Consider the following 14,122-nt stretch of genomic DNA (forward strand, 5'->3'; position numbering starts at 1 on the left):
TTTCCGAGGAGCAGCTGATGGATTCAAACTGCTGGCCTTTTGGTTAACAGCCAAGCTCTTAACCACTGTGCCGCCAGGGCTGTATATATATATGTATAACATAAATATCTCTCTATATAGCTACATATCAGTGTTCAAGGGAAGGTCAGTAGGAAGAGTCATCAGGCAGCTGGACTGTTAGTTGCATCAGTTGCTATTGTGATTCTATATGGTTTCTGGGTCAGTTGATATTGAATTGATCAAGTCAGTATACTGATCCATAACTTCTTAAAACTGAGCTCCCAGGGGTCTTAAGAGGGACAGCTTGGAGATGAGAAATGGTTAAAAGTATAAGTTTTTGATCTATTAAAGGCCAGGTACAAGTTCTAGAAGTGATACTTCCTAGTTGAGCAATGCTGGACAAGCCACTTAACTCCCCTAAACTTCAGCTTCTTTGTTTCTGAACTTCAGAAAATAATATCTCCTAGGGTTATATGAATGAAATAAAAGAATATAAATAAAATGCCTCACATATAGTAAGTGTTCAACAATTGGCAGCTATTACTAATAAGAAGAATTATAGTTGCCTAGAGTAGCTTATTACCAGAAACCAAACCCATTGCCGTCAAGTCAGGACTGACTGCGGTGCAGATCAGTTCTGATGATGGCCACGGTTCGTAAGTGTCCCTTCTGACTAATCCCACCATCAGCAGTAGAGTGGAGTTACTTTCCATTCTGTGCGTTCTTTGTTTCTTCCAAGAAGTTTAGAATGTACTTGTTTCTTTTAAGAAGTGCACTTGGAGTTAATCAGATTGTATTTAATTTTACATATTTACATTAATATTTAGTAAAATACCCAGTAAATAGTGCACATTAATGTTGATATCAAAATGGTGTATATTCCTAAGGGTTTCATGTCCATGTTCGGTATTCATAATTGCTTCAAAGGTGCAGTGTTTTTAAAACAATGGTTGGATTTTTGCCGTTAGTTGACAGCATAACCATTGCCACAATTATTTTGCTACCAGTGTGTTATTATATAATTATTTTAGATTATAATTTAACTTTAGTGATGTAGTGATTTCTTCTGTCACTTTTGGTAGTTTAGTAGTAAGAGTCTAGAAAGGAGAAAAATGTATTAAAATGTATACTTCTATTATTAAACACTTTGTGTTAGGTGGCTATTCCATAGAAATGCAACCTTGACACAATTGTTAGAAAACAGATAAAATAGGAAATGTAAGATCTCTGCTTCAGTGAGACTGGCCAGATTATTATTATTTCACCATAATGGCAACATCTGCCAGGGAAATTAAAACAAAATTTCCTCCCTAAGGAGATCCTGCCTGCTCTAGCTAAAGCTGTGTATATACAGGGAATGCCAGGAAATTCTGACATATTCTTGGAGCAAACACTTCAAAAAATATCTTGTGTTTTTTCTGTTTTAGCAACTGCACTGTGTAGTAGTTGGAAGCGAAAATGCCAAGCGATATTTTGAAGCAGTTCAAGGATCAAAAGAGCACCGAGGAGAGCTTTTTGGGATCCATAACCTCTTCAAACTGAGGTCCCAAGGGTCCTGCCTTACGAGGGACATCCTGGAGGTGTGAAATGATTCTTTGGCCTTTTTTGATAATATTTTGAACGTGGTTTTCTCCCTGAGGAACTTTAAAATCCAATTGCCGGTACCTTGTCAGTGAAACTTTTGATTTTTTATGTGAAAAAAATGCTTCATGTTTAGAATTCCTACTTTTAGAGCAATAGGAAATGTATTATTATACTATAAACTAAGATTTTCCCGTGCGCAGTTATAAATTCAGGCTGTCCCTGATAACAGACGAATCCCGTTCCTAAATCTGTCTTGAAGTCAAATTTGTACGTCAGCTGGAATAGTTAGGTAATAGGTAGGTACGGTTCGTATCTAACACCAGTCAAATGTTTGTCTTAATACATGGTATATAGTGTGCCTTACTCTGCGTAAAAAACATCCAAGAAATACTTCCAGATGCGCTGAAACATCTTTAACGTAATAATAAACCAAAAAACCAAACCCAGTGCTGTCGCGTCGATTCTGACTCATAGCGACCCTATGGGACAGAGTAGAACTGCCCCGTAGAGTTTCCAGGGAGTGCCTGGCGGATTTGAACTGCCAACCCTTTGGTTAGCAGCTGTAGCGCTTAACCACTAGGCCACCGGGGTTTCCAATATAATAATTAAAAAAAAAAAAATAGAGTAATAATAATAATGTTTTGATACACCATTGCAGAGTAGCTCTCGTTTGTTATTACAAACCATTGTCATAGGTTTGCCGGGGCTGGTTTGGAACTACAGCTTGTCCGTAAGTCAGACATCTGAGACCCAGGGACTGCCCGTGATGCGCATGCACAGTACAAACACCTACACCAGACAGTGTGCGCTCCAAGGCCGTGTTCAGGCTGGCAAAGAGAAGTTTGTTATTTTGAAAACAGCTGTTGAAGTCAAGAACTAAAAAAAAGAGACTTTCCTAAATAAACAAAAATATAAAATATGTTTTGATTAAAAGTTACCAAATACTCCCTGATATGCACTCTCATGTGTCATGGAGATTTTTGTTTTCTGTTCCCAATAAAAATTCCACACCAGCATTTCAAACTCTCCCAGTTGTGTTCATCTTCAGCATACAGATGTTTCTTATTCTTCGAACAAGATATTTATATCCTTTAAAAAAATCTTTAAATTCTTTAATAGATCAGAGTACTAAGGATATTAACCTTATTTTCTAGTTGATATTGATACGGCTGTCATAAAATCCTGGAGTATCTTGTCCAATGCCTACATCTTATAGGTGAGGAAACTGAGGCACAGAGAACTTAAGGATGTCCCCCTTGACTTCCAGGACTTTGTAGTAAAACTTTAAGGTACTTCGTTTATTCAGTAAGTACCATAAAGGCAGTTCTAGGAATAGCTAGTCCCTTGAGTAACTTAGACGGTCTTGGTGGGAGGTGGAAAAGGATGTTTATATTATAAACAAATACCTGTAGTAAGCATATGCTGAGCAAGATCAGCAGTAGTTCAAAGCCATTACTGATTGTTGGGAAGAGGAAGATACATATTATATATTATACAATGGCTGATACATACTGCTGAAGTTTTCTCTTGCAGTAACTGTTTTTGATTCTGATTGAGTGATCCAGGGAAAGTCCTCCTTTTTCTGTCTTTCTCATTTTTTAATATGCTGTTTCTTTCATGGGCATGAGCTTTTCCGTTTCTCTTCTCGTAACAATAGCCTCATTTGTCGTCCAGGCCCAGCTCAAACCCAGCCTCCACCTCAGAGTGGTGCGTGACATGCCAGCCTGTTTTCATGTTTCTAATTTGAAGTCATTTTCTACAAAAAAGAAAAAAATGGAATTTTTTTTTTATGTATCCTGTTTCCTGCCTATATCAAACAGTTGAATAGTTCTCTGTTTCATCAGAATAGCCACTTAATCCTTTGTAAAACGCGTGTTATATAAGACGTGTCAGGATTACAGATTATTAAATGGAAAGTTCTCTTGTTCACTAGTTGTCCTAAGTATATCTTGTTTCTCCTCCATGAATGTTTATTAGGGCCGGGAGCATCCATGTCGTGCGTTTTATTTGCATTTTACTAGGCACATCATGTCGTCACTGTTGTGAGTTGCCGTCCAATCGATTCCAACTCGTGACGACCCCATGTGTGCAGAGTAGAATTGCTTCATAGGGTTTTCAAGGCTGTGACCTGAAGGGAAGCAAACAAATCACCAGGCCTGTCTTCTGAGGGGCCCCTGGGTGGGTTCAAGCCACCAACCTCTCAGGTAGTAGTCAAGCGCTTAACTATTTACACCACCCAGGACTCCTCTACTATGCCTAAGGGCTCAATAGACATTTTTGAATAAATGGCTATATGAACAATAACAACAAACTAAATAAAATTGTGGAAATACATATGTACTTTTTTTATATGTACATACATTTTATTTATATATATATACGCTAGAAGATCAGGCTCCCCATACTTAGCTTTATCTGGGAAGTTTCAAGTGTTTTTTATATGTACATACATTTTATTTATATATATATACGCTAGAAGATCAGGCTCCCAATACTTAGCTTTATCTGGGAAGTTTCAAGTGTTGTTAGTATGTCCTTACTGTAGTTAAAAAAAACAAATTACTAAAAACAAAACCAAACCCCTTGCCATCAAGTCGATTCCAACTCATAGCAACCCAGCATAACAGAGTAGAACTGCCCTATAAGGTTTCCAAGGAGCAGCTAGTAGATTCAAACTGCCCATCTTTAGGTTAGCAGCTGAGCTCTTAACCACTGCCCCACCAGGGCTCCGTAATTATTCTGTAGGCATGGTTATTATAGATATCCATCCAAACCAAACTCACCGCCATCGAGTCGATTCTGACTCATAGTGACCCCATAGGGCTTCCAAGGCTGTAAATCTCTGCGGAAGCAGACTGCCACATCTTTCTCCCACGGAGCCACTGGTGGTTTTGATCCACCAACCTTGCAGTTTTCAGACGGTAGCTTTAACCACTGCGCCACCAGGGCTTCTTTGGGTATCAATACTGGGTAGATATATAACATACTTTTTTGCATTCCTCCTCCCCTAGTAGTACTTTTACTAAATACTTTTCAGTATTTAGTTTTCAACATCTGAAAGAGTAAGCTTTAAAACAAGAATTAAGAGTGTTTTAAAATGTTACATAAACTGTATATAAATTCCTTAATTGGAAAATAACATTAAGAGAGCTAAAGCAAGCTACACCCGGGTTTTCTTTCTAAACTCTTAGCCCCCCATTGCTGCTGTTGTTTATCTGATTGTTTTTGCTGCATATTTTACACAGTCATTTGCATTCTTTGTTGCTGACATTGTAGAGAGAAGGCCAAGTGGAAGCAGGGATCATGACAGCCACAACGTGGTGGAAGGAGGGTCCTCCAGCTCAGAAGCTACAAATGGCAAGTCATTTTTTACCTGTTGCCCAGAACTCTAGAAAACATGTACTGAGACAATTTTCTTTTCCTTTTCCATTGTTTTTGATATGTAAAGTCGTAACTTTTTTTTTTAAGTCAAGAAAACAAAGACAGAGGACTGTCAGTAAAATTAATAACCTAGGCTTATTTAACATTCATCAGGCATTTGTATCTAAAGTGGAATTTTAACAATACCAAACTGTAAATTCAAAATTAGATTCACTATATATTGGTGATGGGCCCAGCCCTATTAAATAAGTAATTTTTAATCAGCCTGCAAATTAAATGGAAAAATAGGGTGTTGAAGATGACGAAATCCAAACATCAAAATCATTCTTTGACTCAAGCAGATATTTTATTTGGTGTGAGCCCTTTCTCTTGTGATCTTTTTGGTAGGTAGTTTTGTGTCACATACCATGAAATCTATAATGCCATCTTGAGACCTTTTTAAAGGTAAAGAATATGTGTAGAAGATTTTATTGTTTTTGTTGCTGGTCTTTTTTCATTTGTTTTTGTTTGTTTTGGGGGGGATTTAACTATAAATTTATACTTGTCCGATGATTTGGAATTTGGGGTGAACATTTCTCTAAATTTACAGAAATATATGAATTTCAAAGTATTACTGATATTACTTTCCCAAAATCTTTTACTAATAATGTAATGTGTTTAGATTTAGTTTTGGGAAACCAAAGGTTGTATTTAACTCCAGTCATAGTGAAAAAAATTAAATATTGGATTTATTGTAGCAAATTTTACTTTAAAATTTCTTCAATGTTTTCCTGTTTCTTTGTGATCAAGATCCTATTGAATCTTATTTTTTTTATGTTTAATCAATTAGAACCATTTTCCGTTGTGGATTTTTACTTAATTCCTGAAAATTTGTTTTTATAGCACGATTGGAAGTATCTGCTAGACTACAGTAAACCCCACTCATTCTTAAGCAATAACTTGTTTGCTTCTCATTTTTGAGGCCAGGATCCTTGGCCCCTGCATCATAGAGGTTGACCACTCTGTTCTGTGTATTCCTTGTGAATAATTTGATCACATAGTGCTCTGGTTTAAACTTTTCATTTATTTTTGGAAGGTTAGTCAACTTGAAAAGGGAAAAGACTACCAGACTATAATATTAAATCCTTTACATTTGTTTATTGAATGTTGTACTGTTAGAAAACACCAAGTTATATACTTGTACATAAATTATCTGCCTGAAGTTAATTCCCTTCCAATGTGATAGATTTGATGTCATCATCTAGTGTTTCTGCCATTGTTTCTTATGCAGCCTAGAGAGCCTGACTGTGAAGAACACAAAGGTCTAGAACTACCTGCAGAACCACTGACAGAAGCAGCTTGTGACCTCTGCAGTGATTTTAGTGATGAGGAACCTTTGGGAAACTCAAGAATAAGGACTGTTAAGAGCAATGCATCTCATTCAAGTAAAGCTTCAGGTGCTCCAGGACAGCTCACCTTACTCCAGTGTGGCTTCTCTAAATTGTTTGAGACGAAATATGAAGCAGTTGAGGATAGTGATGGAAATGACGCCTCTGAGGATGAAAGTTCTGATGAGCAGCCCACGTGCCGTTCAGCAGAAGCCAAAGATGATATGCTTGTTGGCTGTCAGAAAAGTCAGGACTCTCTTGGTACTTCAGGACATCAGAAAAAAGCTGGCATCACAAATCCAAATGAAAAATTTATTTTTGATATAAGTGAGAAGACTTTAAAACAAAATGTTTCTTCTGAGTCTGATAATGAAAAAAATCTTAAAAATCCAGTTGAACACGAGAATGGCACAGAATCAGAAGACAGCGATGTCGTCTTTCCCACGCAATATACAGTTCAGAGGTTCCCTAAGTGTCGTGTAAGGTTTAAGCCATCCTTGGAGGGATCTGAAGATTCTGAAACAGAAAATCCTGTGAAAATAACAAAGAATGGTGATGATAGGAAAACCGATGTCAGAGGAAATGGGCCAATTTCAAAAAAATTAAATCCTGAGAGCATTACTCTGAAATCTGTCATGAAAAGAAAAGGCACTAGTGATATTAGCGATGAGTCTGATGACATCGAAATGACTTCCAAGTCAAGAGTAAGAAAGCAAAGAGTTACTAGTTCTTTGAGGCTTAAGAAAGCAAAGGAAAGCAAAAGCAGACTTTACAGTTTTCCTAAAACAATGAAGAAGACAAGCCAAGTGTACACAGCAGGCGAGGACTGTAACTCCCAGGCTGTTGATGAGCTTTCATCCTCAGATGATGACTTATCCGTCGGCCATGTCAGTTCCTCTAAACAGAGCCATAGACCAAAAGTTACAAAAGATAGATTCAGTTTCTCTTCAAAACTGCCCAGCCACAACAAGAAAAATATCACTTTCGTACCAAGAAAACAAATGAAAATTTCAAACGAGAGGGCTCTCAGTCAAGAGCAGATATGTGAATCAGTGGATAAATTTTTAGGTAACTAAAAAGTGTTTTATTTAAGTGTTTGTTTTGTGCAATCAAATAGCTCTGTAAAAGATTCTTGAATTGTCTTGTAAAATAGCTCTAAAATCAAGACGCTACACTGAGACACAACTGAGAGGAAAAGGGGGCAGGATAAAGGGAAGATCACCTAGATCGAGATAGAGGACTTTGCCAGCTACCCAGGACCCCATTGTGTGCCCTGTCCGAATCACAGTCCCTCTTCCCCTGTAAATACTAATTATTCTGATCCTTATAGCCTTTTTTATGGCTTTATGACACTAATATGCATCCCTAGACATGATAGTTTAGTCTCACCCATTTTATATAGCCTCTTTTAATCTATAGGATTCCTCTGCCATCTCTGTCATTTCTTAACCATGTATCTGTTGAAGAACTGGCTGTCTGTGGTGTTTTCCTCACTCTGAGTTTGCTGATTGTATACTCCTGGTGCAGTTAAACATGCTTCCCGGTCCTCTGTATTTCCTGCCTCTAGAGACTAGATGAGACACAGATTTGATCCCTTTGGCAAGACAACTGTTAGTGTTTGGCAAAACTGTAGGAGGCGTGACATGTTTACTGGTCTCTCATTGTGGTCTTAGCAGCCATCAGTGCTTAATGCCTGTGTCTGTCTATTCATTCACAGTAGCCAAGTGGTGAGATTTTCTACTTCTCCCATTTCTTTTTCATTTATTAGACTGTTTGTAAAACGATACCTCCGCTCATTTACTACCCATACCTGGTGATACAATTCATAGAGAAAAGGCAGAAAAAATGTTTAATTCCTTTCTTTAATTACCAATTTTTAGTATAATAAATTGGTTTCCTATTATCCTTCAAAGATGGCCCATTTGGTTTTTAATATTATTATGAATTAATTCATTTAAACATATTTAGTTGGTTTTAGTAAATAACAGTATCACTATTGAAGTTCAATTGTTCCATCTTTGACCAAGTTGAAAGCTTTTGACATGAGCCTTTTGGCTCCTGAGACCTTTTGACTTGATGCCAGTCATCTTTCAAAGCTTCTTTGCTGTCTGGAATAGCATGTTGCTCCAGGATCATCTCAGATGTTTTCTGCCCCAGACCTAGAATTAGTCATTTCCCAAGAAGTCCTGGTTTCTTTTAGTGAGAAAGTGTATTTCAAGACCATAGTCTCGTGCTAGGAATGATCATTGCTACTGGCTTGGTCCATTATTTTGGGGCCTTTTCAGTGGACGGATTATATATGTACATATACACATATATTTATGTATATATAGTATTGACTGTATCTTTCTGCAAATAACACACACCCTCTACGTTTCTTTGCCAGTCATGCCCTCCCTCTGCGAGGTATTTTAGTAAGTGCCGCTATGTGATTTTTTTTTACATGTTGCTGTAAAAGAAAAAATTTAGCATAGCACACTTACAAAAATACCTCATGGCGGGAGGGAGCGGCTGGCAAATAAAGATAGAAGGTGTATGTTTTTGCTTGAAAATGTGTACTTATATGTGTATATATGTATTTTTATATATGGTGATAAAATACATCATGAATTTATACCTAAAATTTGAGACTATAGAGCTTGCCCTTTACGTAACCTTTTATTACATTCGTATCCCATTTCTTCCATACTGACGGTCCTGGTTCTCAAGCGTGTGGGTAATGATTGACTTAGGCTGTTGTCAGGTGCTGTAGAGTCTGTTTCTGTTCACTGGGACCCCATGTGACAAAGTAGAACTGCCTCATAGGGTTTTCTAGGCTGTAATCTTCAGGGAAGCGGATTGCCAAGCTGTTCTCCCATGGGGCCACTGGTTGGGTTCAAATGGCCAACCTTTTGGTTAGTAGCCAAGCGCTAAACTTTGTGCCACCAGGGCTCCTGGATTGAATTATGATGTCCCATAATTACTCATTTGTTTTATCCTGTATTACACAACAGTCAAAGAATAAAAATACTAATACTACAGCAATATGGTTATTGGAAACATTAAAACTTTTTTTTTTCTTTGGCATATGTCCCTCCATTTTTAAAGTAGATATTCTGTGCGTACATGGTCAGAGCCCAGAGACATCGCGTGATGTATTCTTCCCTCTTAGCCTTCCTTTATTCCTGATTATGGAGGTGACTCTGTATTTAATGCTACCCAGTGCCTCTCCAGAAACCCTGGTGGTGTAGTGCTTCAGAGCTACAGGTGCTAACCAAAAAGGTGGGTAGTTCAAATCCACCAGGCGCTCCTTAGAAACTCTATGAGGCAGTTCTACTCTGTCCTATAGGGTCGCTATGAGTCGGAATTGACTCAATGGCAATGGGTTTGGTGTTTTGTTTTGTTTTATTGTCTCACCGGTCATTTTGAGTGTAGCTTATTTTCTATTAGATTTCTCAGGAAGGGTACACGGGAATAATATTCTCTCAGTTTCTTGTTGATAACAGTTTGTGCTCTTATTTTTGCTGGATATGAAATCTTTGGCTCATACTTTCTTTTCTCAAGTATTTTAAATACTGTATGTAGCTTCACTTTTTTCTGCCATAAAGTGTTGTATCATATGTTCTTATTTTTTTCCCCCAGATTCTCAAAGGATCATTTTCTTCATTGTAGTCCAGTAATTTCACCAGAGTTTTTAGGTGTTGGTTATTCTGGGTAAATTTTCTCATATACACAATGTAGTTTCAAACTCAATTTTTATTTCAGGAAAGCTTTCTTATATTAATGTTTTTAGCTATTTGTTCTATTCCTGGGCTTTCTTCATCAGGGACTTCTAGTATTCAAATGTTCAGTCTTTGTCTGTCTTCAGTGTTTGTCAGATTCTGTCAAGCTTTTTTTTTTTTTCCTTAATGTCTTCATTTCTTTTTGCTATTTAAAATTTTCCTTCTGTTTCTTCTAAGCCGCTATGTGTTGTGTTTTTTCCCTCTGTGTTCCTTCTAGCTCAGTCTTCTTTTCTGAAATTATTTATTTATGTCTTTCTTGAGTTCCGTCACTCATTCCTGAGCTTTCTAACTCTGATTTATGTTGTTCTTTCATGTCTTTTATCATTTTCTTAGTGTTTTACCTCATTTGGAATAGGTCACAGTTTTAATCTGTTTTGTGAGCACATCTTTCTGGCATGTTTTTATTTAGAGATATTATTCTGTTCCTTATTCTCTCTCTCTTTTTTTATAATGATTTTTAGGAGATTTGACCCTGATGCTTTTATGTTTCTCATCTTTATCTAATGTTATTTCTCCTGAATTTTGAAAATGAGGCAGGGTTTAGGAAATCTTTTCTAACCTCGTGGGGATCCATACCTGTTGTTTTTGTAGGGTTCGCAAATGTGGTGGCTTCCTTTCTGGGGTTTCTCTCCACTGCTTTGCTCTAGGTGGCTTCCTTTCTGGGGTTTCTCTCCACTGCTTTGCTCTAGACCTTCTCTTTCCTTCGCCCCTGCTCCTACCCTGCTCTCATTTTGATTCCCTTCAAGCAGTTTCTCCTCAGTATGGGACCCTGACCTGGGAAGGAGTACTGACGGGTCAGTTTGGGGACTCCTAGGGGTTAGCCTGCCACAGACCCTTCAGGCCCTTTGCCATGAGCCCCAGTGCCTATTCAGCATTGGAGTTTCAGCTGCTGGCCTCAGATTGGCCCATCGTGCTGCCGGTGAAGACCTGTTGACTATCTTGGGGTCTCGTCAGAATTCTACCCTGTCGCTTCTCTCCTCCTCTACAGACCCTGATGTCATGTAGACTTTGTGGCTATTGTGGATTGTCCCTACCTGCTTATATTTTGGGGCTCGTGGAGGTATCTTGTCTGTCATCCAGTTTTGTTGTGAATATCTATCAGCTTTTCGCTTTGCTGTCTAGTTGGTGTCTATTTTTACATGGAGATCCAGAGAGATTGCAAAAACTTCTTCCCCTATCACCAACATCTGCCCAGAATTTAGCCTGGTGATTTTAAGAGTTAGCATTGCTTTAAAAAATATCTGACTTATTTCCAAAACTACATCATACATCACTGAAGCTGATACGTGAGCAAGGATAATTTTCTATATAAACCTTAATGTTTGCGTTTGATTTATTTACTCATTCTTTGTTTTGGGATTATCAGTAGACTCATTTAAAAGTTCATTATGATACATACATATTTTTAATGCTGTTTAAATTTAAACTGTCCTTTGGTTTGTGTGCTACAATTAAATTTTAGGTTTGAGGAATTATTGCATAAACTACTTTTAAAATGATCAGCTGGGTATTTTTTACTGTGCGTAGAAGGTGTCAGTAGTTAGTGTGGAACTAATGCTATTTTGAACAATACGTAAAATGGTCATCAAAATTAAGAAAAATCTGAGTAAACTCTCTACCAGAAGAATCCTTTTTAAGATTTTGAGTATGTGTGCCACACGTATCATTTGGTATTTTGAAATGTTAGAATAATATTATCCTAGTTACTTTTTCACCATGTTATTTAACAACGGCTTGTTTTTGCATGACTGACAGTTTCTGGTTGAGAGGTTCAGGACTAAAACAGCACAAGTATTGAAGGTCATACTTGAGGTTCATTGCCAGAGCTGTTTGAGGGAGCTTTTACAGACCTCAGTCCTAGCCTTCTCTTTTATGACCACAATTTAAAAATAAGTTATAGGTGCCTGGAAGCAAAGCAATAAAAAGAAGAGACATTTTTTAAACCTCTTTTCAGATAAAGGCTATAAGTTAATTTTTTTTTTCATTTCCTAAAAAGCTCTCAACTTGACATTCTCTGGGCATATGTACAAAAAAGACAAAACACAAACAATAAAGCTGAACAAAGCCAACCAAACGAAACTCCCTGGTCATAAACCCAATGCTCCCATTCCATCACTGTAGTCAAGTACATATTTAAAATAATGGATGAGGCTAGCACTGGCCCTTCATTAGGAGACATTTTTTTTCTAAATCAACTGAGAAAACCAATTCCTGAAGTGGACCTTCCGTCATAATTTTTCTCCTGGCCAAAACCCCCATTTTAGGTTTAAATCTAAAAACGGTTACCTACCCTCAGCAGTTGTCACTTTGAGGAGAGGGAAAGGACGTTTCCAAGGTAGCCTAAACCAACATTTTTGAAGTCTTCAACTTTTTTAAAAAGAATATTGTGGTGTTATCCTACAAACTGAATACTTTTTTGCGGATTAAAAATAAACTTTGTTTTTAGTATATTGCTGGTAATGTTTAAGTGTACATGGAGCCATATTGCTTTGTAATGATACATCACTCAATCATAAACATCTGATTACTTCCTAGATGGTGTTCAGGAAGTGGCTTACGTCCACTCAAACCAGAATGTGATTGGATCAAGCAAAGCTGAAAATCACATGAGCCGATGGGCTGCACATGATGTATTTGAGTTGAAGCAGTTTTCCCAGCTTCCTGCTAACGTAGCCATTTGTAGTTCTAAGGTAAGAAGAATAGAGCGTAACATCTTTCGTTTTTATCTCATTTTTCACAGAAGTTACTCAACAGGACCCTCTCTAAGTACTCTGACAAGAGTAGCTATAAACTGTAAGTGACATACAAATCAGTATAAAAAACAAAGTACCCTTTGGAGAACTGCAGTCACCAAAGATAATGTTTTAGATTAAAAGATTAATCTATATCTAAATGCCTAATAGTGTTGAGTTGCTTACTAGTTTCCCAGAGTAAAACTTTGCCTATCTCCCAAAAATGAAGAAGAACCTGAGGGAATCATGCGGTTAAATCAGAACCAAAACCACTTCTGCTCATATGAAAAAGGAAAGGATGATTACATTTCAACCAAAATTTTCATCTAAAATGGACGCACACGCAAAACTAGCTTCATATAGAGTTTACATTTTTATCAAAAGGATTTTTATTATGTTAAAAGTAATAACTACTTCCTGTGGTCTCTTCCAATTTAAAATTTCCATTGTGTAGAAATAGATCTTTATATAAATGTAGTATTGTTTTATTTACACATAGTTACTTTCATCAAAGGTTTTAAAAAATATTTTATTACCCTTCGGCTTATTACTCTTTATTAATTCCTAAGAGCTAAGTGTCTGAGGAGTACTTTTATTTTTTTTAATTGTACTTTAGGTGAAAGTTTACAAAACAAACTAGTTCTCATTAAACAGTTAGTACACATATTGTTTTACGACAGTGGTTAACAGCCACATGACATGTCAACACTCTCCCTTCTTGACCTTGGGTCCCCTATTACCAGCTTTCCTATCCCCTCCTGTCTGTTTCTGGTCGTTGCCCCCTTAGTCTCGTTTTGTTTTATGAGCCTATCTAATCTTTGGCTGAAAGGTGAACCTCAGGAGTGACTTCATTACTGAGCTAACAGGGTGTCTGGGGGCCATACTCTCAGAATTTCTGCAGTCTCTGTCAGGCCAGTAAGTCTGGTCTTTTTTAGTGAGTTAAAATTTTGTTCTGCATTTTTCTCCAGCTCTGTCTGGGACCCTCTGTTGAGATCCCTGTCAGAGCAGTCAGCAGTGGTAGCCAGACACCATCTAGTTGTACTGGACTCAGTCTGGTGGAGGCCGTGGTAGTTGTGGCCCATTAATCCTTTGGACTAATCTTCCCGTTGTGTGTTTACTTTTCTTCATTCTCCCCTGCTCCCAAAGAGGCGGGACCAGTGGAGTATCTTAGATGGCCACTCAAAGGCTTTTAACACCCCAGATGCCACTCACCAAAGTAGAAGGTAGAACATTTTCTTTATAAACAGTGTTATGCCAATTGAGCTAGATGTTCCCTGAGACCATGGTCCCCACAGCC

At 37.6% G+C, this 14,122-nt stretch overlaps 1 protein-coding gene across 4 annotated transcripts in view; it reads left to right on the top strand.

Annotated features, from left to right (window-relative positions):
* Window positions 1-14,122, top strand: part of ERCC6L2 (ERCC excision repair 6 like 2) — a 142,659-nt gene that overhangs the window by 71,665 nt on the left and 56,872 nt on the right. For all 4 annotated transcript variants that reach the window (XM_049894851.1, XM_049894848.1, XM_049894852.1 and 1 more), the window contains 4 exons: window positions 1,428-1,580; window positions 4,861-4,941; window positions 6,236-7,400; window positions 12,629-12,783. In XM_049894851.1, the coding sequence (XP_049750808.1) occupies window positions 1,428-1,580; window positions 4,861-4,941; window positions 6,236-7,400; window positions 12,629-12,783 (1,554 nt within the window). The remainder of the gene's footprint in view (window positions 1-1,427; window positions 1,581-4,860; window positions 4,942-6,235; window positions 7,401-12,628; window positions 12,784-14,122) is intronic.

The sequence above is a fragment of the Elephas maximus genome, chromosome 9 (assembly GCF_024166365.1).
Source record: "Elephas maximus indicus isolate mEleMax1 chromosome 9, mEleMax1 primary haplotype, whole genome shotgun sequence".
In the NCBI taxonomy this organism is placed as follows: Eukaryota; Metazoa; Chordata; class Mammalia; order Proboscidea; family Elephantidae; genus Elephas; species Elephas maximus.